At 44.3% G+C, this 23,884-nt stretch overlaps 2 protein-coding genes across 2 annotated transcripts; one reads left to right on the top strand and one right to left on the bottom strand.

Moving 5' to 3' along the window:
- Positions 1 to 62: 62 nt before the first annotated feature.
- On the bottom strand, positions 63 to 7,752 carry LOC308326126 (protein crumbs homolog 1-like; the record flags this gene model as incomplete). The annotated part of the gene is made up of 8 exons (XM_080778933.1): positions 63 to 318; positions 829 to 951; positions 1,059 to 1,100; positions 1,570 to 2,167; positions 2,514 to 2,846; positions 3,532 to 3,697; positions 3,873 to 4,423; positions 6,768 to 7,752. The coding sequence occupies 8 exons, from the start codon at positions 7,750 to 7,752 to the stop codon at positions 63 to 65; spliced, it is 3,054 nt and encodes a 1,017-aa protein (XP_080635059.1).
- Positions 7,753 to 9,352: 1,600 nt separating this feature from the next.
- zbtb41 (zinc finger and BTB domain containing 41) lies at positions 9,353 to 23,431 on the top strand. The gene is made up of 14 exons (XM_080777780.1): positions 9,353 to 9,673; positions 10,482 to 11,591; positions 11,964 to 12,332; positions 13,952 to 14,159; positions 14,857 to 14,926; positions 15,292 to 15,439; positions 16,646 to 16,775; positions 18,799 to 18,894; positions 19,479 to 19,585; positions 19,693 to 19,798; positions 20,078 to 20,166; positions 20,471 to 20,600; positions 20,898 to 21,173; positions 21,746 to 23,431. Exons 2-14 carry the CDS (start codon positions 10,514 to 10,516, stop codon positions 21,987 to 21,989), a joined length of 3,051 nt encoding a protein of 1,016 aa, XP_080633906.1. The 5' UTR covers positions 9,353 to 9,673; positions 10,482 to 10,513; the 3' UTR covers positions 21,990 to 23,431.
- The last annotated feature ends 453 nt before the right edge of the window (positions 23,432 to 23,884 follow it).

Raw genomic sequence — 23,884 nt, 5'->3', positions numbered from 1 at the left:
GGCCAAATGCATAGGCCCTACTCATTTCTAGAGTCATTGAAATAACAGTCTTAGATCATGGCCTAATCATCATAATATGCCCATCCCCATTCGACTTCGGGGCCATCGTCCAAGCGTAGGAGGAGATAGGAGAGGAGCTGGAAGAGGTTCTGGCCCACGCCCAAGAACACGTACAAGTAGAAGTCACTGATGTCGATCTGGCATTGCTGGCCCGAGTGGTTTACATCACAGACGCACTTGAAGCTGTTGACCTGGTTAAAGCAGTAGCCTCCATACAGACAGGGACTGGACACACATCTATCCACGTGTCTTTCACACCTGGCAACGAGGGAATCAAAAAGGGAATGGGACAGGTAATTACGACTGTCAATTATTTTCCTAGTAAGTATTATATCTACCGGTATTACTTTTTTGATGAATCAAATGATGAGTGAGTTTTTGTTTTACATAAAAGATTAACCACATAAGCAAGTAACTTTGTCGCACACTGGTGTTGTGAAAATAGCCAAGCTTGTAGATCTACTATTTTCACTAGGACAGTTTTTGAAACGTATTGGAAAGTTCTGCCTATATGACATGCCCAAAATGTATGAAGCATGAATTATTAATCGATTATTAAAATACAACACGGGCCCACCCATCTATCGACGGAGCAGAGACGACTGACCACGGCCGTCAGCTCCTGAGATTATGCCCGCACTATGAGTCTCGCCCTACCATTACATGGGTTCCTCATCCCGTTCCACATTCACCTCATTACGTTTCAATAAATCGTTAAACTTAAGTAGAGGCGTGGTCTCTTACTAGTGAATGTACTGCATATCCTACCATTGTCCGATGAACCCTGGCAGACATTCACACATGTCGTCCATGTCGGAGCAGTTCCCTCCATTGAAACAGCTGTAGTTCCATCTCTTCCCCCGGCACACAGATACAGGCAGTGTAGGAAACCTACGAGACACACAATAGAACAGAAGATGCTCATGTCTGGCACCGCCCAATCTGATTTATGGAGCATTCAAATTGTTTTGATAAATTCTGTAGGGCTGCCTACTTACGGGATCGACTCGATGTACCATGGGATTTCCTGAATGTTCTCTCTGTGGAAGAAAGGTTTCGTGAATGATTCACATAGATTACACCACAAGCATGTTTGTTATTGTTTGTAAATGTTGACAAACTTGACAGTGGTGGAAGAAGTACTCGGATATGTTGTACATAAGTTAAAGCAATACCACAATGTAGAAAAACGTTATGTTACTGTATGTTCCTCTGTAAGTAAAAGTCCGGTAACAAAAATTGCACTTCAGTAAAGTTAGTTTAAAGTTAGTACGTAGTTACTTTCTATCCACCACTTATTGATATTGTCTCTGTTGGGTGGAAATGTCCAAAACTGTCGCTTTTCGAGCTTGTGGAACTCGCCTCTCCCGTTTGCATGCGAGAGCTGGTGAAAACCTCTGAGAACTCAGATTAGTGGATGTGCTACTTTTGATGCTTACTTACTTTTTCTGCCCGACAGCGACAGCAACATGTTTTTATTTTTTTTAGAAAGAAAGACGTTTAGCTTACTCGCAATATATGCCTGTGGTGTTGTGAGGACACAGGCAGGAGTAGTCGCGGAGGCCTCTGAGGCACGTGGCGCCGCGGCTGCAGTTGTTCTCCTCGCACGTGTCGACCTCCACCTCACAGCGGGCACCGCTGTACCCCGTGTCACACGTACACTGGTATCCTCCCCCGGGGAGCAGGACGTCGGCACACGTGCCATGGACGCACGGGCCGGTGGCACAGGTGTCTGACGGATCCTGGCACAGCGGGCCCGCCCACCCGGAAGGACACGCGCACCGGTACAGGTCAAACAGCTCCTCGCACACTCCTTGGTTCCGGCACGGGTTGGGTTCGCACACCCGACCCCCGTAGCAGCCATACTGAGGGCCAACGGTGGTTGTTGTCGTCGTTCTCACGAACTGCTCCTCCTGGGGTCTCGGCAGCTTGAGCTCGGTGTCCCCGTAGAAAGGCAGGTGAAGACCTCCGATCTCCACGGGACCCAGACACCCAGCCAGGCTGGTACCGCCGCCGGCGTCCGGCCCCAGTCCCCCTACATGGATGTCTACTCCCTTTCGGAGGAAATCCAGGTTCCCAGCAATCGTGTCTGACATGCAGCTCTCCCCTGACATTTGACATTTTAGTTCAGGATTAATTGTCGTACAGATAACTGTGATTTAAGATTGAATTGTGTTTTTGAACATAGCCTTTTAGGCTTTGTAAACAAAAATTACCAATGATCAATAATCATAATAAATATGTGATGTAATCAAATGTCCAAAACAGGTCAGGCAGTTAATAATTTGATACTTTCAAAAAGTTTAAAAAAATAGTTGATCCAGCTCAGAATGATGCGACGCGTTGTAATCATCGGTTATTCTGACTATTTATCAACATTATACAGATGAGATGAATAGAACAAAAGCTGATGATTGCGCAAAATAATTGTGTAAAAATTGTGACAAGCCCACCTCCATCTACAGCCAGAATCCATCTGGAGCTCTGGAGGGTCTCGTTATCCATGCTGAGCTCAACGGCGTGCCACTCTCCGTCGCTGAGCGGACCCTGGGATTGCACCGTCAACCTGGGGGAGCCATCGACGCCGGCCTGCAGCTCCATCAGCAGACGCGAGTCCCGGAGGGAGATGGAGACGAAGCTGGAGCCCGTCTCTGCGTGCAGGAGGGTGGCGTCGGACTGGCGGGTGCGGAGGCTGAGGAAGACTCTGCTGAGGCTGCGCGTGATCTTTCCGTTGCCTTGGTAGGAGAAGATGCCACGGTCGCCTCTGAGGGTCACGTTAGACAAACCTGGAGGTGAACGGTGGAAGAAAGGGAGTGGGTTAACCACTTAACCCATTCTGACTTGAGATCAGATTCTAAAAATGTCTTCTAAATCCTGACAGTTTTCTGAAAAAGCTATGTTTCCATGTCAGTGGTTCTTGAATTTTTCAAAAATAGCAGACCTACAAGCTCGTAGCGTGCCACTGAATTAAATCCTGTCATGCCTGTTATGTCTCATTATTATGAACTTCCAGAGGCATGTGGCGGTAGATTTAATCTGAACGGGGATTAACAGGACATGGAAGAATCCGGTGAAGGGTCCCAGGCTCCCAGCAATGGCTCTGTGTCCCTGCTGTAATTAACCACACTGTAATTGTCCATCGTCTTAATGAATGAATGCGCTTCAGGGACTCTCAGTGCAGACAGTCCACTGAGTGAAGAATAGAAATAGCCTGGTGCAAGTATAGATAGATGGACATAGTTTTGCAGGACTTTGAGATGGGGAAAAACAAACCCATTTTAGTTCTAATCTATTCGATTTTAATGATAATATAACATTAACATAAAGACATTTTCAGTTTTCATTGTGATACCGATAAATAGGAATTTAGAGTATACTACAATAACTACATCATATACTAAGAATCAACAAATCAAAGTCGATGTCCAACGCTGGCTGCAACAGCCCTTCTTTGACCCCGAACTCACTCACACTCAAAGCCCTGGGAGAGCAGGTGGCAGACGGAAGAGGAGGGACATGGAGACAACTCACACCACTTCACCTCCTCACAGCGCTGCCCTGCGGTGTTGGGGGGGCAGCTGCAGCTGAAGTCATCCCACATGGAATAACACACACCCCCGTTCAGGCAGGGATTGATCTAAGGAAGAAAAAAGAGAGTTTGAATTTATTATTATTGTGCACGGTTCTGGAAGGTACAGACTGTAGAAAAGAATACCAGAACTCATGTTGTATCCTGGAAGGATTCAAGTTTACATAATTCATTCCACACACACACACAAAAGCACCCAGTCTGTAAGGACGTGAATACTCACGGTGCAGGCGTTGTCGCTGCTGCATCCTTGGGCAACGTTCACTCTCTGCTCCAGACGGTAGGTGGCCACTGAGGTCGCTATGGGGTACAACTGCAGTCGTTTGCTGTTAATCCTCAGGTCTTGGACACAGCCCTTGAAGTACCCGCCGAACGTGGCAGAGGCCCTGGGCTCTGGCAGGCCCCCGACGTAAACCAAGTCCCCAGGATGGGCCTGGACATGCCTGATGAGGAACGAGCCCTGGCTCTGGGCTGACTGGAACAGAGAGGTGGTGTCACCTTGGAGCTTGACTGTCAGCAGGTGGAAATGGCCGTCGCTGATCACACTTTGGCCGTGAAGGCTTTCAAAGGTGTTGACCTGAACTTTGACCCTGCCCTGCTCTAGCCACAGGCGGAGGTACTGGCTGGTGCTGTTGGCCAGGACGAGAAGCACGCCACTGGACTGTCTGGTGCGGATGAACATGGATACGGTTACAGCGCTTCCAGGATGGTCGTCCAATGAAAAGACCCCATAGCTTTCCAGGTTTTCATTTCCAAACCTGGCAGTGATGTACTCTGCAATGGGCACAGAGAGACACAAGCAACATGTAAATATTATTATTACGGTGTGGCTTCCTAGAAGGTGAATCTTCTAGAGTCGGTATGTTTGTGTGTCCGTGGCTAATCTTGCAAACCAGTCCAGCGGTACAATAAACAACAATTTTAACAAATCACACCCGTGTGAAATGAGGGGCGCTCTTATCATCATTACATCATCTCATTCTGGGCCAATCACAATTTGCATCCTCACTTTTCCGTCTTCACTTTTCTGCCCTCACTTTTAGCTCCAATATGTACTTTCCTCAGCCAATCAATTATCAAATCATCGCTATGGGGTGATCAGCAAGCCAATGTTTGTGTTCACACAAACCTGGAAAGAGGGGCTAGCTCTCCTCAAACATCATAATCCTATATTATTAAAATTGTCCAATTGGAGGGCCGGCCAGCAGGCCGGTAGACCACGTCATCATGCTCATGTCACTATGACTCAGCCATAACCATAGAAGGATCTCCCAAGATAGCTACGGCTATGCCCCAAAAACAAGTGGTTTAATGAGTGCTTATTTTGGTTCACTGAGCATACTGCGCATGTGCAAGGTTTTACACCAAATGCATGACTTTTTAAATGAACCCTATATTGTTTCCATTCTGGGGAAAACATTCAACAAAAATACATTGTGAGCTATTTTCGGCAAAGATATAGTAGAGCTAAAACAGAAGGTGCCTAGTATAGAGCCCTGGGTGACTCAAGTATAGGGTTTAAGAGGTTATTGATTCACTTGAATACGAGGCCTTGAGGCTCATGAGGTGTGCCCATGCAGGTTAAAGCTGCTAGTAATGCGCCGTCACCATTGAGCGCACCGAGTTGACAAGCTGTGATGGACGGAACAGGTTATCGCGTGAACCAAAACAAGTCCCCTCGATCCGTGCTACACGAGCATGCCAATCACAGTTATTGGGGGTGACCTTTTATGTGGCATGGGAATCGCTTACACGTGTCATTACTGAATCCCACGCTTCTTTAAGCCTTGTCCCAGGTGTGGCTGGAACGTCAGCTGTTCTATTTTGATTGTCGTTAAGCTCCTTTTGAAGTACTGTATATAGAGTGTTACCCCCTTAGGTAGATTCACTCACTCACCAGATCTTATTTCAATGATGTTTGTGAGACAAGAAACACTTCCTGGGGTTTTTATGTGGGTAATATGTGTTTTTAGACATTTTAGTATTTCAAAGTGTCCATGATGTCATGAACAAGGTTGGGTGAGTGTATGGTAATTATAGACCAGGAAGGAAGTGAGACCAGTGTCCATGACATCACGGACACTTTGAAATACTAAAATATCTAAAAACACATATTACCCATATTAAAACCCCAGGAAATTGTTTCTTGTCTCCCAAACATCATTAAAATAAGATCTGGTTGCAAAAGGGGTGAAGTGTCCCTTTAAGTCTATCTGTGTAAACGCAGTCTCAACTGGTGACAGTCTCTCAGACTTTATTGCTATAACTGGATGGAAACAAATAGGAGAGTTACTTCAAATTAAACAAACCGTATTACAGAACCTATCCAATGCTTGTTAGCAGCCATTCTCGCTGCTGTGCTGTCCTAGCAACTACCTTGCATTTCTGTCACCAGACGTATCGGTAGGAGTTCTCTGATCATCTGGCAACACAACACTGGTATTTGAGCCGATTGTGAACGAAAATAAGAGCCTGGGTACTGAGGCTACCCTTCTGATTGACTTCAACTTCAAACAACTTTATTAATTCTGCTATGGGCAGTGGTTCTCAAGCGCATTATTTGGCTTAATTTGTATTCTCTGCGGATATGGTTCTCATTATCCTTGTGGGGGTTCCAGAACCTTACAGGTCTCTAACTCTAAGTACAAATGAAATCAAAAGGACCATATGAGTTAAATTGGCTAATGGATAATCATACTGTACATGGGGTCCTGTCCATTTAACAGTTGATAATTGCTGTTCCACACAGTATGTGTTCACCCCCTACCCCCCCCCACACAGACAGAAAGACAAACAGATACAAACACACTTTTTATACTGCTCACATTGTGTGTTCTTACCTTCTGTACAGTTGGGGCCCTCATATGGTCTCTGTGTGTGTTCTTACCCTCTGTACAGTTGGGGCCCTCATATGGTCTCTGTGTGTGTTCTTACCCTCTTTACAGTTGGGGCCCTCATGGTCTCTGTGTGTGTTCTTACCCTCTGTACAGTTGGGGCCCTCATATGGTCTCTGTGTGTGTTCTTACCCTCTGTACAGTTGGGGCCCTCATATGGTCTCTGTGTGTGTTCTTACCCTCTTTACAGTTGGGGCCCTCATGGTCTCTGTGTGTGTTCTTACCCTCTGTACAGTTGGGGCCCTCATATGGTCTCTGGCACTCGCAAGTGTAGCTCCTCCATCCCTGACTCACGCAACGTCCCCGGTTCTGACACGGGCTGTCGTTGCACTTTTCCTTGTCACTGCATCCCAAGGTGACGTTCACCTGGGCGTGTGACTCTTCTGACACAGGCACCACCAGGTGTGAATCGACCAGCACATCCCTGAGGCAGCCCAGGAAAGCGCCTTGTCCATCCACCGATGTGCCCGACCCCTGTGCCAGCCCTGCTGCTCCTATGAGGAGGCTTTGGCGGAGGGGGGAACCTGGCATGGCGGCAAGGGCAGGGCCTGGGAGGAGTTGTCGTGTCTCTGTGATGGCGTGCATGTCGCAGTCGCCATCGGTGCAGAGCAGCCTGATCCGGCTGACGGCACCACCCAACAACGCTTCCACCGTGTGCCACTTGTTGTTCGACACGTCCCCGGGGAGCTCCTGCACCAGTGCCCTGCGTGACCCTTGACCTGTCAGGCTGGTGAGGCGCAGATGGCCGTCTTTGAGTTCGACGGCGAGTAGGTGCGGGTCGTCGGCGCCCACTCTGCGCTGCAGCAGAGTGCCGACGGGCCGCCCCGTCCTGAAGCTGAACGTGATGTTGAGAGGGGCCTGTGTGTCTGCAAGGGGGGTCTCTACGTACACGGAGCCTCTGGTCTCAAAGGAGAAGGCCGTGGGGGTCTGGCACTGTGGGCCAGTGAAGCCGGCAAGGCAAACGCACATGCGAGTGTGCTGATCATTGACGAGCAGCGGAGAGCACATCCCGCCGTTTACGCACAAGTTGCCATCGCAGCCCGTGAGTGCAACTGTGCAGGTCTGCCCGCCATACAGACGGCCATCTTGGCTCCGCTCCGAGCAAAGGCACCTGAAACCTCCATTTTGGCTCTCACATATGCCACCGTTTTGGCACGGCTGCTGTTCACATCCTTTGATTTCCTCATCAGAGAGAGTTCCTGTAAACATCAATATTTGATTTGTGTCATTTCAAACTTCATATTTTAACCATGACTAATGTGGTGACCTACTGTATGTTGGCCATCTCATTAATAAAGCAAATTCCAATTTGGAAAAGAAATAGCAGCTCTACAAACTTAAAGCTATATTCGCCACGCAATACTGTTTTCTGTAGCCAACTAGAATTACAAGAGGGGCAAAATTACCTGCAAAAAGCAACCATGAAATCCAAATGTACAGGTTTAATTTCACCATTGTCCTCGACAAGTCCTCCCAATGAATAGACGTATGATTATGGCTCCATTTCTGCTCACACTGTGGTATAGAAGAGAGCTATGTAAATACATGTCAAATCCATGTTCAGTTCTGTTCCGCCATGCATGTCTGTCTGTCTGTCTAATGCTCCACAGTAAAATATTTAGTGCTCATTTTACTCAGAGAGGATTGGGATCAGACAGACCTGTAACTCCGAAGAGAGTATAGGCCTACAATGTACATTTGTGCACTCTGTGGAGTTCAGTTAACACTCAGGGTTTTACTGTGTGTGATCGGTGCGAGGCAGATAGAGAGGATTAAGCTAATGCACTTACAGTGTGTTACTAATTGAGTGGTGTCATAGGGAGGGGTTCAGAGGGTTACTTTGAGCCATCTTTCCTGGACAGTCCTCAATGTAATAACTTAATGGACAGTAATAGCCTAGTCATGGTGTCTCACCTGACACCATTTTTGAGGAGCGCTAGCCCCTCCTATGCCCAGCTTTGTGTGTTTGTACGCACGTAAATGATTTGATTGGCTGAGCACGGAATGTGATGTATGATGATAATTGCGCCCCTCACTTCACACAAGTGTGATTTTTTACATTTATATAGCATAAATGAGCCCCTCCTATGTCCAGCTTTGAGGGTTTGTGTAAACACAGAAAATCAAGTGAGGGGCTAGGGGTGCTCTTATCATCTAACATCCAATAAAAAAATGAATATACTTCCTCATGACTTATGTTGCCACAAAAAGTCAAATGCCATTGACAGTGAATGGCCATGGCTAGTGTTAATTTAACCAGCCTGTGAAATGCATAGCAGACTAGAGACTATGGCATACGCATAGATAAAATAACATGAGTGAGAAAGGGAGTACACAAATTAAAGTATCTACATTTTCTAAAATGTGATCATAAATGAAGGCTATAATCCAATCATTTAAATAATAATCTAACCATAATAGCTAGTATAAAGAGTAAAGACTAGTCCCTATTGCTGTTCAGTGTTCACAAAAAAGGGGAGAAGATAAATTGTAGAGCTGCAATACAGAGCCCTAGGGCTGTCAAACAGTATAGAAGACTACATTACCCATCGTGCGTTTCACCTAGTAGGTGCCATTTACGATACGTTTCAGCACATTCTTCATTTTTAATCATGGGGTATTAGTCTGCCCTTATCTAGGTATATTTTCACAGAAGGCAGTAGGATTATTATAGGAAACATTATATATATTTAATTAATTTATTAGGTGGGTGGGTTGTTGCTCCTTTTACATAGACGCTTTCGGAGATAAAAGCAGAAACAGTCAATGAGCAAACGCCTTGTTTTGGTCTCCGACATGTCTCGTAGAATGTTAACGAGGAGCGTTGAGCGTTCTACACACACATATTCAGGAAATAACTATGTATCGGTTAATAATAGCGGATTGCCCGGGTTACGCAAGCAACCTGTCGTGAATAGGTAGCCTACAAGTGAAAACAACGAGGTTCCATCCATGTTGATTTGTTGGGTCGCAGTTCTAGTCGTGTGTCAACATTCTCCTCTGAGGGGGGCCCGTCCGCCCCAGCTCTTCTTCACATAGGGGTCCTTGAGGTGGAGAGCGAATAAATGCAACATTCACGGGCGATTTGGGAGTCAGCACGGCGTGTTGCAAGAGTGTAACCATATAAAGTGTATGTGTATTTTGTTGAACATTTTTGTTGTGGATAAACAACATTTACAAATAGCTCTCTGTCTAGCTAGTTTTTAATGATAACCAGTAATCTATTCAGCCTTTAGGCACAATTGGGCTGGGGAAAAAGGAACTTTTTAAATGTGAAAAAACATCCCTAGAACTTATAAGCTTTATTGCACTGCATGCATCATTCAATGTCTTTGCTGTGGATCCAGTGTCACGTGTACTCGCTACTCGAGCTACAGCGCGTTATCCCGCTATTGTGCATCCATTGTGCAGAAAGGTGCTATAAATTATATATTTTGTTTTAAAATAGCTCATAATATTCCCATATAATCATTGTTCATTATTTGCTCAGTGATCTTCGGTGGTCTTCCCATCTCTCCACCCATAGGCTATGTCAAATTATCCTTGGATTGAATCCTATTGGATATGAAAACGCTATAAGAATGTTTTTTTTTACTAGGGCAGCTCTTTAGTAAACAAAATAAATGTTTATGAACTTTATCCAATCAGGAGAGTGAATGGAAGTGATGAAACAAAAATAATGTCAGACAAAATTGGAATTGGAACACTAAAAAAATTGACCTTGAGGAATGGGTTCCCCTGATTGAGTTTCCCACCCCAAAATTATTTAAGACCTGGAGGGACAGGGAGTACAGCAACGATTAGGCTACTATTATTAGAGATTTAAAGTTTTAATAACAAACTTTTCTTTCTTTTCTTTAAAAAATAACAAAAAAAGTATATATTTGAGAAACATGTCACTATTTTGTAGTCAGCTATTTTACTCTTTTGTTTATCAGGACTAGTTGATGACAGGACACCAGACGCAGCAATGAAGAGAAAACCCAACCAATCTCCAAAACGGAGGAGCAAGGCCAGTGCCAGCAGAGAAACCACCTCGAAAAATGACACAGCGGGGCCTTCGTCCGATAACCCCAAATCTGAGATCGTCCACGACGAATCCACAAATCACAACCGGCGCCTGACTATGTCACAGCACGGCCACAAGCTTCTCAAGTTCCTGCACGAGGACAGGATCCGGCAGAGGTTCTGTGATGTGTCTGTGTCTGTCGGTGGGAGACTCTACGGTGCCCACAAGGTGGTGCTGGCACACGGGAGTAGCTACTTCCACGCCGAACTGTCCAAGAACCCCTCCGCAGAGCAAGTGACCCTAGACCATGTGGACGAGTCTGTGTTCCAGCACCTGCTGGGCTTACTGTACACCTCGGAGTGTGTTGTCGCCCCAGCGGAAATCCCGGCGCTGGCGGAGGCGGCTCGCTTCCTGGACATGATGGATGTGCTGAAGTTACTGGCCGGAGACGGGGGCGCCTGGCGCCCGGTGACTCTGAAAACTCAGGAGCAAACTGAGGCAAGTGGGGCTCCTGAAGTGGAGATGACCCCAAACACCAGCACCATCACCACCGCCACGCCAGAACCACCACCTGTAACCACAGAAGCAGCAGCCACAGAGGGCCGAAGTCCGTCGTCGTCGGGTATTCAGTGCTCCCTGTGCAGCCGCTGGTTCTCCTCCAAAAGGTCAGTCCAAAGCCATGTGGCCAAGAGTCACGGTGGCGCACAGCCGCCAGAGGGGAGGAGGAATGAGGGGACGAGTCGGCGGGTGGCCACGACGCAGAGGAGGTCGGCACGCCAGAGGAGAGCACCCGCCAAGTACAAAAGGGACGACACAGACTACCCCGTCCACAGTGACGACGCAGAGAAGCCAAGCACCCCGTCACCCAGAGAGGAGGAGGAAGTAGGAGGAGCAGCGGTTGTCCAAAAGCGGAAGCCCAAACTAGACGTGACGGAGACGGCCATCCCGACCCTGAGAGACGATGGAGAGGAGGAGGAGGAGGAGGAAGAGGAGGCAGAGCGGGATGTGAATGAGGAAGAGACGGCCGGTCAACAGAAAAGTAGGGCTGGCATGATCAGGAAGTCTTAGTTGGCGATTAATTGTCATTGAAATAGCCTTAAATATACTGTACAAGGAAATTACTGTCAATGCCCTGTAATATAATCAAATTAAATAATGTACTATCACCCAAACAGACAATTAAAAAAAAAAAAATATATATATATACAGTATGTACATTCAAATAAGCAAAAATCTGTCTATCTATAAGCCCACATCTCGCTGCATCGCAATGTGTTGCGAGGTTCCAGATCTGCAATTTTTGTTATTTTACAGAAGAAGTTAAGCTACAGATGAATTGAAACGATTAAGCAGAATAATTGTGATTATGTCAAATAATTGTGATCATGTGATTATGTTATAATTGTGACAGGCCAACATAAAAGCACCCTGGCAGTGGCAGAGCAGGATGAGCGTAAGGCAGAGGCCAGTGGTCCGGCTGCAGGGAGCTCCAGCCAGGCTGCAGGGTACCCAGAAGGTCTGGCTGCAGGGAGCTCCAGCCAGGCTGCAGGGTACCCAGAAGGTCTGGCTGCAGGGAGCTCCAGCCAGGCTGCAGGGTACCTAGAAGGTCTGGCTGCAGGGAGCTCCAGCCGGCCTGCAGGGTACACAGAAGGTCTGGCTGCAGGGAGCTCCAGCCAGGCTGCAGGGTACCCAGAAGGTCTAGCTCCACTCATCATCCAAACGTCCAGCAAGAAGACGACTCTGAAGTGCCCCAAATGTGACAAGACCTTTGACCGTGCAGGTGGGTTAGCACTTCACAGCTGTCTCCCCATCTCCATCCACCTCTTTAGTAAACACAAAATACATTTCAGGTCGGGAAAACAATTTTATCGAAACAGAAGAGAGACGCCCACATATAGCATTCAGCATATAGAACTATTTAACACTAAGAAAGAAAAAAAATATCTAAACCCCACTTTCTTTTTTATTCAGTTCTATAGGAATCTATTGATTGTTTATTGATTATTAGCTTGATTTTTTTTAAATGATTTGTACTTTATTAATTTTCTTTTATATATATAAAACATTGACATGGACAAAACACAACCAAAGAAATACAAAACAAAACAAACACATAACAAAACAAAACAATATTGATTAGCTTGATTATTTTGATGCTTAATTAGTTTAGCTACACACTGTATAAACACTGCATGTGTGCATATAGGTACCGGTATGTATATGTAATTATACCTATGTATAACTACAGTTGTACCTATGTCTGCAAACGTGTCCACCAGAGAGTGCTAAAATGCAGCTCAACTGTGTTCATGTCTTGCTTATCTTGATTACTATTTTTTTTGATCCCCTCCCCTAATATGTAGGCCCACTGTGGGTTACTCTTCACAGAGAAGATGAAGCCGGTGGTGCATCGGTTCTCAAAATCTCAAACCTTTTAATTTCAAGGACTCCCATAACTTCAAGAATGCAAAAAGAGATCCAAGGCACTCCCATAACTTCATTTGGGATAAACACAAGGGTTCCCTTGAGTCAGAGCCGGCTGCCGGATGAAATGACTGAGGGGTCGGTTGAGATTTTTGAGGGGGCACATTTTTATTTCATATTGCGTTTTTAAATCAAACAGGCAGTGGCAGTTCTAGGACTCAGGTGGCACTATGCAAGATTATTTTCGGTGACCCCCCACCAGGGCCGTAGCCAGGCTTCAGAAAATACTGAGGGAATGCTAGTGCTGCCCTACCAGAGGGGTCCGGGGCGGCTACCCCCCCCCCCCCCCTGGGCTCAATTTCTTTTTTTAAATTTGCAATGAAAATGCTTCAATCTGGTGCACTTTGAGATAAGAATTAAGAGGCTAGATCTATAAAGAACTACACACATCATATTAGATTATTATCATCTTTACTGTGCTATTATATAGAACACAAGTACAAAACAAAACATTGGATAGGGCAGGGGTGGTCAACTTTGATGATGGAGAGGGCCACATTCCTGTATATTTCACACTCACTCCAGAGGGCCACAATGCATATAGTAAAAAATAGCTGATCTACAAACTCAAAACATGTCGCAGTGTGATGCATTTTGAGCTTGTAGATCTTTTGCACGAAGCCTACATGGCGAAACGTGTTGTGCAATAAAACAATGAAGCACATCTAACCTTGTCCTGCATGTCTCTGGAGTGTCCCTTCCTTTTATCAGGGAAGTTTTCTTTGGCCTGTGTGTGTGTGTGTCCGTCCAAAACTGCACTTGCGATGAAATTGTAGTTGATAGAATAATTGCTTAGAATATAAATACATATTTGCATCATACACAATCAATGGAATACCGGTAGGTTGAAAGGTGTCAGCTAATGACGTATATATATGTGTGTGTGTGTGTGTGTGTCTGTGTGTGTGAGAACAGGGAAGTATGAAAGTCACACCCGGGTGCACACAGGCGAGAAGCCCTTCCAGTGTGACGTGTGTCTCCAGCGCTACTCCACCAAGTCCAACCTGACGGTGCACAAGAAGAAGCATGCCAGCGACGTCCCCTTCCAAAAGAAGGAGCACAAGTGTCCCTTCTGCAACAAACTCCACGCCAGCAAGAAAACCCTGGCCAAGCATGTCCGCAGGTCAGGCATCTCTCGATGTCCTCTCGCAGTCCCTGTTAAGGCCTATTCATAGTCTGGATTTTCAGTGATGAGGTGACCACCGCTCCGGTGGTGAGGTGACCACCGGAGCTGAAATAACATTGAGCGGTGGTGAGTAAAAACAGAGAGAAGGGCTGGAGCAGTGACGGTGGTCTTCTCTTCACCGCGGCTCGTGACGTCATGTTGTATTTCGGTGGTCACCTAACCACCGTAAATCCAGACTATGTATGAGCCTTTACTGTACAACACTGGTTCTCTATTTGTGTCCAGCTAAATGATTGATAGTCAGGACCCTTTCGGGTCAGGAGTCAGGAGTCACACTTTTTATGACTGTTGGTAGTAGGGCAATCCACATTTCTGTGGCATAGCAGCAGAACAAATTTAACCCCTTGTTTGAGCTGAATTTGGGTTGAATGTGATTTGTGGCGCTCCCTCTGGTGTTGTGCCTGTGCAGTGTGTGCACGTCTTTAACATTGAGTAGTTTGACAGGTATACATACAAAGGTATGTATACAATGCTATAAATGGTATCAATGTCCTGGGGGTTTGTAGGCTGACCCAAGTCAAACTGGGTGTCCTTGAAATAAAAAAGGTTGAGAGAATCATTGCTACACAACAGCCCTGTTTAACGTTGCCCATTACCTCTCAAAACGGCATTGTCATTTATTTATTTTTGCCAGGTTCCATCCAGATCACATCCAGGAGTTTCTTACCATGAGGAAGAAGAAGAGTGAAGGCTGGAAGTGTGCTGTAAGACTGCTTTGAATCGAGACTGTGTACAATGGAGTTGGTTCCACACATTCATGTTTTATTGCTATTGAAAATGCTCTTTGTCAGCAGCATGAGGCTTTGATTTGACTTTTAGTCATTTGCTGCTTAATCTTGGCCTCCCTGTTTTTAATCAACATAAAACAATATATATTATATTATAAAATATAATAATAAATAGTCAAATTATCTGATCTACAACCTTACAACATGTCACAATGCGCCACTTCATGAGCTTGTGGATTGACTATTTTCGGTATTTGCCGTACGACGAAAAACTGCACTATATACTGTGGGGCTTAATTGGTTAATTCCCTCTCCCTGTTCTGTTCATCTTCTCTTCCCAGATATGTCTTAAGACCTTCACACGCAGGCCTCATTTGGAGGAACACATGATTCTGCACAGCCAAGACCGGCCCTTCAAATGTACTTTCTGTGACGAATACTTCAAGTCCAGGTTTGCCAGGCTGAAGCACCAAGAGAAGTACCATTTAGGTGAGTCACTCTGATAGAGATGGGGGGGGGGGGTGACATGCAGTAATGGCCGTCGGGGTCGGAGGTCGAACCCGCGGCACACTGCCCTACTGGGCTGTGCCACGGCCCAGGCCACACTGATCATTTTCAAACATGTTTGATATAGGCTAGCCTATAGAGTGTCGCAGTCCCACCCCCTACCAGGGCCTAGGAAATTATTCCCTGTTCATTTTCCTCATAGACATTTCAAAACGATTTTTTAAGACCTTTTAAGCCTCGTACAAAGCCAACTCTTGTCGTGACAAATCATGACAACAAACAAAAAAAATTGGGCCGAACAAATAATTAGAAAGAAGAAAAAAATGGCAGGTTGTCACAACTCCAGTTGGCTTTGTCCGCGGCGTAACCCTCTTTAAATTAATACTTTTTGAAATGTCTATGGGAAAAATGCATTGGGAATCATTTCTTGGGCCTGGCGTCGTCATGAAAGGGGGCGGGACTGCGACGCTATTGCCTATTATGTATCTGGATTGCTAATTCATGCTACTGCAGGCTACAGTGCATCGGGGGACTTACAGAAAGACAGTGGAGTAGAGAGAGGACGCAATGCCGTCAGCCCGCTGTTCAGTGATCACACACACACACACACACACACACACACACACACACACACACACACACACACACACACACACACACACACACACACAGACACGCATGGTCCAAAGAATACGGTATTATCGCTATAATGTCCATCCTATCCCCTTAAACTTTTATAGGTTATAACTTGTCTATTCCAAGTTGCAACCAAAACGTCATGAAACATAACGGCTTTGCAGTTTAATTGCATTGATGAGCAGCTGCAATCAATCTAGTATTAAACACCCAATTTATTCTCTGGTAGCCTACAGTACTTTTCCTGGAATATATTATACCATGCCATGATGATGCGGCGATGGTGTATCGTGCAGATAAGCTATACATTATGCTTCATGCGATGTACAAGACCACAGATGGGACACGTTGTCAGCCTGTAGATCAGCTCTTACTTACACAATGTACGTGCATTGTGCAAAGACGAAGCACAAATAAATCCAATAGCCTTGTGAGGCGCTCAGCGAAAAGTTGATAAATGCGATGCCCCCCCCCCCCCCCCCTCTGTTTACATTGTTGGTATTGGATGTTTGCTTGAGTACTTTGACCCTGGATCTGTGGGCTCATTTCCAGGTCCGTTCCCCTGTGAGATCTGTGGCCGGCAGTTCAATGACACGGGCAACAGAAAGAGGCATATAGAGTGCACACATGGAGGCAAAAGAAAATGGACCTGCTTCATCTGTGGGAAATCTGTAAGGGAAAGGTAAGCGTGGGATGGGAATCACTTGTCCCACAATCTCAGCATAAGCACACCATATTGCTTAATTTAAACACTTAAAAGAGCTCTTCATCCATTTTCAACCTATCTTCATATAACCGGTCCCAGTGTTGGGTGTAACAGCGTTAAAAATAGCGGCGTTAGTAACCTAATGAGTTAGTTTGCAAATAGAGTAATCTGTTAAGACCTATATTTCCATGTTATTTTTCTGTTACCACAACCCACAAAGGAAAAACACATTTTGCGCTGTTTCCTCTGTCATGGAGAAGTGACAGGCTGCCTTCGAGCACGCACCACCGTGTCGCAGTTTTACACGGACATCAGTGACCCATTATCCAGGGGGCACAGTCAGTAGTGCTGTCGCCTCACAGCTAGAAGGTCCTGGGTTCGATTCCCGCTGGGGGCGCTGTGGGCGCTGGGGGCGTGTTCCCTCCTCCGCGTCATCATTGCCCATACCCGAGGTGGGGTTGTAATGATTCTAATGTACAGGATTCAATAAGTCACCACTTTTGGTGTGACACAGCAGACGCACACGGCTTTGTTTACATTCCGTTGTCAACACATTTGCTGACGACAAAGTTTGACAAAGATTGGGAGAAGACGGATAGTTTATCCTTTAGTAAGGCCGTGGAGGTATTCACACTATTTTTGGATTTATTGGGGAAAGGAGGAGATCAACGTCAATGCAAACACTGGGTAGGCTGCAGGTTTTTTTCTTTTTTTAAATTTTTTTTTCCTCTTGAGGGTGGGTTTTTATTGTCAGTAACGCAAAAATAATCGAATAAATTACTTTTCTCAGAAGGTAACAAATTACTTTTGTCAGAAGGTAATCTTGGAACGTAATGGGATTATTTTTATAGGCAGTAATCCAGTAACCTAACGACGTTACTTTAGAAAGTAACGTCACTGAAAGTTACCTAACACTGACCGGTGTTCCAGTTTGTCTTCAGACCCTGTTAACTTCAGACCGTGTCAACTGTCGCCGTAGAGACGACAGTTGTTCACAGTGAGAATGCGTAGCTGTCCGCGTCAATGCCTTTTATTTTATCAAAATTTCAAAACATACCGATGTGACTGATTTTTATATTATTATAGTCCGATTCGCCATTCTATTCACAACGTTTTGTAACCATAATCAAACCACAGAGTATAAAACCAGCCATTAAAACACCAAACAGACATGGTCACTGGGTTAACCTGAGACCTCATTCACCACACTGATTTCCAACACGGCTGTTTAGTACATATTTTTTTTATCTAATCACTCGCCAAGATCATTGTCATCGTCATCATCAACAGCTTCAGTGGAATAGATTATACGTTTCTGGAACTCTACTAAAACCTTTTTTCTTTCATATAACCTTTTCCCCACATCACTGTTAGACCACTGCCTTTGGTTTTTGCAACACTTAACTGTCTTTGTATTGAGGGGGTTATGCACTGCAAACCTACTATAATATCCCCCATTAATAGTTGTCCACGGACTGTTCTTGCTGACATAGTCTGATCATGTCCTGCATTGATATTCTTCAGAGGAACTTATTTTTCCTTCTTACATATCACACTAATCCATGAGCATCAGTCGTTGAATGTACACTTTCAACCACAATGTCTATTTACTGATTTACTGACTTTCCATAGATCACGTTTAGTAACTGTTCCTACTGAAACACTAGCCAGTCGAACAACCTTTGTGTCTGAAGCTCCTGCTATCTGTGCTCTTTCATAGACACATTTCCTCTCTTCTTGATTAAAAATGGATTGTAAGGTAAACGTTTAATTGTATCGATTCGTGCAGTATGCCTGTATGGAAGCAGATGCATTTGTTGTTTTTTGCACTAATTTATTCAAGTTCTTCCTTTACTTGGGCACCAGATTTTATGTTTAGGTTTTTGTCCGACTCCTACCAAGGTCTAAGTGAATGGCAGTTTAAGTTGGAAACTAAGCATGAGTTGCAGTGAAAGGGCAGATGCATAATAAATATAATTTCCAATTCCCATTTCCATAGGACAACACTGAGGGAGCACTTGCGGATACACAGTGGTGAGAAGCCACATCTGTGCAGTATTTGTGGACAGAGCTTTCGCCATGGCAGCTCCTATAGGTGGGTTGAAAATTGTGGATTCCCTGAATTCAGTAGTCATTAGCAGCTTGGCAGTATATAACACAGGGCAGACATACAGATATGAGTAGAGACAAATATGTCTAAGCTTCAAAAATAAAATAATTACAAATAATATATATAATTAGAGGAAGTAAACGGTAGTAATCGGGGCGGCAGTGACTCAGGGGTAGAGTGGCCGGTGGAGCGGTAGAGCGGCCGGCAGTTCGAACCCGGGCTCCCCCAGAGTTGGTCTCGAAGTGTTCTTGAGCAAAACTCTGAACACCTATAATTGCTCCTGATGTGCAGGTTGCCTTGCATGGTTTCCTCCGCCAATCTATGTAAAGCACTTTGGATAAAAGCGCTATATAAATGCACCATTTACCATTTTATGTACAGGGAGGGAGTAAAAAGAAGGTACCAACAACCAAAGGAGATTTAGGGTCTTGCCTGGGCCTGAACAGCCCATGATTTGCATGGTGTATGAGATATCGTAAATGGGTCTGTCTGTCTGCCTAATATGGTGTCATCATGAATATCAGTCCTTTAATCATACTGTAAACACGTTTTCTCTTTCGTTCTGACAGGCTCCATCTACGAGTCCACCACGATGACAAACGCTACGAGTGTGACGAGTGTGGAAAAACCTTCATTCGCCATGATCACCTGACGAAACACCAGAAAATACACTCTGGTAACAGCCTTGTTGTTGCATAATTACACTGAGGAGAAACCACTTCGCTGTTGCATGATTACACTGAGTGAAACGGGTCATGTTTCATTTGATGTTTTTACGTGCAGGGGAGAAAGCGCACCAGTGTGAAGAGTGTGGAAAGTGCTTCAGGCGCCACGATCATCTGACTGTGCACTACAAAAGTGTTCACTTGGGGGAGAAAGTGTGGCAGAAGTATGTTTTCATATAAGCCAAGGCTTTATCTACCATTTATTAAATAAACATCCCTTTTCTCTGTGGTTCTCTTAATTTCAAGGACCCGTAAGGGTCATTTTGTTTCCATTCGTACACTCAGAGTTACAGTCGTGTACAGTCGTCTAAGCTTACAATGCGTTGCGAGTACTTTTTCCACCTGCTTATTTGCTACTATGCACTAACAATCTGATCTGGTATTTAAAGGCATTACATGTACTGTATATCCTGAATTTGAGCAAATGTTAACTGTGTCTGCAGGTATAAAACGGCCGTGCATCAGTGTGAGGTTTGCAAGAAAGAATTCAAAGGAAAGTCCAGTTTGGAAATGCACTTCAGAACCCACTCTGGTAAAACTAATATACACCATTAAAATAGTTCGATTGATTTATGTAGAGGTATAGTGTATTAGTGTTGCTGCCGTTTAGAAGCCTTGTATCTCCATATTTCAACTTATTTTTAAATTAATGTGATACATCGTCATACAAGAGTGTCACACAGAAGTCACAAGATCTACAATGTTAGCTTTTAGATTAGATTAGATTAGAGTTTGTAGATTGTAGACTAATAACTAATAATTTCCTTTTTGATTATAAATGATATTGGAACACAAATTAGCATTTATTTGTTTATTCTGTGTGGTTCCTTTAAAAGGAGAGAAACCCTACAAATGTACAGAGTGCCAGCAGACGTTCCGCATCAAGAAGACCCTGACCAAACACATGGTCATTCACTCGGACGCGCGCCCCTTCAACTGTCCCCACTGCAGTGCCACCTTTAAAAGGTATGTATCTGTATGTAACCTTGATTTAACCAAGAGACTCACATTCACGTTCGAGACCTTGCATGTGTGAACTGGCCGAGACGAGACCAAAACACCTTAAAAACAACAAAACACGGGACACGATAATAACAGAAATGTGCAACAAATACAGTGAGTATGAGATAAAATACAAATACAAACATTGAGCCTAAAGTTAAAAAAAATAGCAAAAGTAAAAAAAAAAGGTAAAGCTTTATGCCCGACAACTAAATAACTAGAATAAAATGGCCTTTTGGCTTACATTTTTATGTTTTAAAGGAAAGACAAGCTGAAGTACCACATGGACCACGTGCACAGTGCCAAGTTCACTGAGCAGCAGCAGCCTCTTGGGGGGCTCGACGAGGACAAAATGGTGTCTCTGCCTTATAAGGAAACGTCAAAGGCATACCGGGCAGAAGCCAAGCCGGTCGTCCCCAGCGCGGCCACCGCGGCGAGCATCTGCGTGCCTGTGACCCTGGTGCCTGTGCAGATGGCAGGAGTCTCAGCCGGGCAGGGTGACCTGAGCCACAGGGTCCCTCTGTCCTCCTCCTCGAGGTTATTATTATTATAGCTAGTGCATTTATTTGTTGTTATAATTTATTTGGTTTGGTTCTGACTTTTCATGTATAATTTCAGTTAAGTTGTAATTTGTTTTGTTGTTTTATTTTAAGTGGGTTTGGAAGTTTAGTTTTTATTTTTGTGAAAAGGCTCCGTTTTAGTATAGTTACAGTAGTATTTATTGTTTTTTATTATATATAATAATATATATATAATGGGGTGGACAGGGCTAAGATTTTTTAAAAGCTCAAGAAGATAACAGATCTGCAAGCAACATGTTACAATGCGATGCATTGTGTGAGCTTGTAGACTTTTCACAACAGGGCTTATAACTGGCAAAACCAAAAAATATATATTTCATTTCCACCTATGGGTTTTATGTGAAAGGCTAAAACTAAGTACATTGTCTCTCAGATTTGAGTAGTTTTTGCTAGTTTTGTAAACGATACAGTTGCAGTTAGTTATCATTTTCAGTTAACTAAAATGTTTTGTGAATTCTAGTTTTTTCTATACTATACTACTAGTATAGATGACTATAGTAACCATGGCTCTCCTCCAAAACCACCCAGTGTGCTGACCATGCAGGCCCAAGGACAGCAGCAGCAGACAGCAACACCTAGCAGCTACCAGGCTGCAACAGACCTGGCCTTCCTGGAGAAGTACACCCTGACTCCCCAGCCCACCAACATCGTCCACCCAGTCAGACCCGACCAGATGCTGGACCCCAGGGAACCATCCTACCTGGGGGCATTACTGGGCCTGGAACCCGGCTCCTCTGTGCAGAACATCTCCAACCCTGAACCCACTCACTGACGTCCTTAGTCAAACCAAGTGGAATTGAAACACGTTGCATGTGTCGGTAACGTGAACAACATTTTTATTTTACGCCTAGAAATATGTTTTATTTACCCATGGTAGGTATGCCGAGCATGAGTGCTCTTTTTCAGAAACGTCCTGCAGTGCCTTGCTCAAGGGCGCTTCAGCGGTGTTGAGGGAGGGGTGAGCAGCCAGTGACCATTCACTTCCCCACTCCTGCTGGTCTGAGGGATTGAAACAAGAACCTCTTAAACTTTAGGCTTTGTTTTTTGTGTACATGTTTTTGTAGGCTATTAAAGGCTAAAATTAACATATCACAATTAATGCAAATACATGTTTATATATCGTTGCTGGCAAGCAGAAACCTCTTATATCTTCATATTTTAACAACGCATGTTAAGCTTGTCGATCTGCTACTTTTGTTATTTTTGAATATCCTGAAAAGAAACTGTTTTGGACATACGATATGAGGTTTCCACCCAACATAGACGATATATTAAATTGATTTTTTTCCCAGACCATTTGAGGGTTAAAAAGAAAATATGCAAGAATTCAGCAGCACTTTTCGATGTCTAAGGAACTGCATGAAAAAACTGTATTGAAAGAAGGTCAATCATTTCATAGCAGCTCTCATGAAGATGTATTGATGAGACCAGACATTCCACCCCTCCAGTATGTAAGAGTTGAAATGAGTGAATACGATCAATACATAAACTCAAGGAAATCACTCAAGTTATTGCAATGTAGCCTAATGTAATTATAATGTAATAATAATGGAGAGAAAATAAATCTGTTTGACATTTGACATTGGCTTTAGCTTTTTATAAGTGGGGATTGTATAAATATTTAATTTATTAAAAATAGTAATTGGTTTTAGCTTTTTATAAGTGGTGATTGTATAAATATTTAATTTATTAAAAATAGTAATAACGGATGAATCTTATGTTTGAGGCCTTAAAATGTAATGTAGAATTGTGTACTGTCCAGTGCTGTGTGAATCAAAAAGGTTGTTGGTTTTGTACCTGACCTTATGCATTGTTTTCATATGACAAAGGGTGATTTTATACCTTCATGAATTTCATGTATTTTGTACAGTTTCATTCAATTGTAATGATATAAAATCAATAACCTACTACACACAGTAAAACTATTTAACATTTCTGTTTTATCTGAAGATATTTATCTAAATGGTTTGCAGGGGTGTGGAACAAAAGCCCTCTACCTGGCTGCTTTGCACAACATTACTCGAGCTTCAGCCAGGTGAATTTAATCATCACCAATCCGTACAAAGTTACTGGTTAAACAGGTACCGGTATTCAGCCATGTTCATCAAGTTACATAGGCCACCTGTAGAGGACTGGGACCCTACAGATTCAGTAATCTCTTGGAACTGTTTTGAAAGCAATGAAAGTGATGTAATCTTGTATCTTTAAAAATGAAAAATAAAGACATTCAAGTAAAGACAAGTCTATGTAAATGGATTTGGATGCCAGGGTTCAAGTATTTGTTTATGGACCCCCTGGGGAGCAGACGAGCAGTATTGCTTTTGTCCGGTTAGGGGGCTGTGTCCACAGTTCAACGCTCAAACCGACCAATTGTTGCTGTGCTCGAATGTCTAGTCATCTCGGTCAGCGTTATTAGCACAAATAGCTTAGCTCTAACGTAAACATAACATATAGACCTCTCATGGTTGTGGTAATAATTCAACATCAGGTCGTAAATGAGCGAGACAGCCAGGAGGAGAGAAAAGAGCAGCACTCCTCTCCAAAAGTTGAATGGCAGGCGCTGGCAGCTCTCTCTGGACATAGCCCTTAGTGGGTCTGTCTTTTAACACTTCCAGGAAAGGTGAAAAGTGGTCCCCGTCGCATTGCAGGTGAAGGCCAACTGTGGCC

This window comes from Protomyctophum bolini (genome assembly GCF_963924005.1).
Source record: "Protomyctophum bolini genome assembly, chromosome: 12".
In the NCBI taxonomy this organism is placed as follows: domain Eukaryota; kingdom Metazoa; phylum Chordata; class Actinopteri; order Myctophiformes; family Myctophidae; genus Protomyctophum; species Protomyctophum bolini.
This window is presented reverse-complemented; position numbering and strand designations above follow the sequence as displayed.

Coding starts and splice junctions, on each gene's coding strand:
- zbtb41 (XM_080777780.1), top strand. CDS start 10,514: ATGAAGAGAAAACCCAACCAATCTCCAAAACGGAGGAGCAAGGCCAGT. Junction 14,927..15,291: donor GTGAAGGCTGGAAGTGTGCT/GTAAGACTGCTT, acceptor TTCTCTTCCCAG/ATATGTCTTAAGACCTTCAC. Junction 15,440..16,645: donor CCAAGAGAAGTACCATTTAG/GTGAGTCACTCT, acceptor GCTCATTTCCAG/GTCCGTTCCCCTGTGAGATC.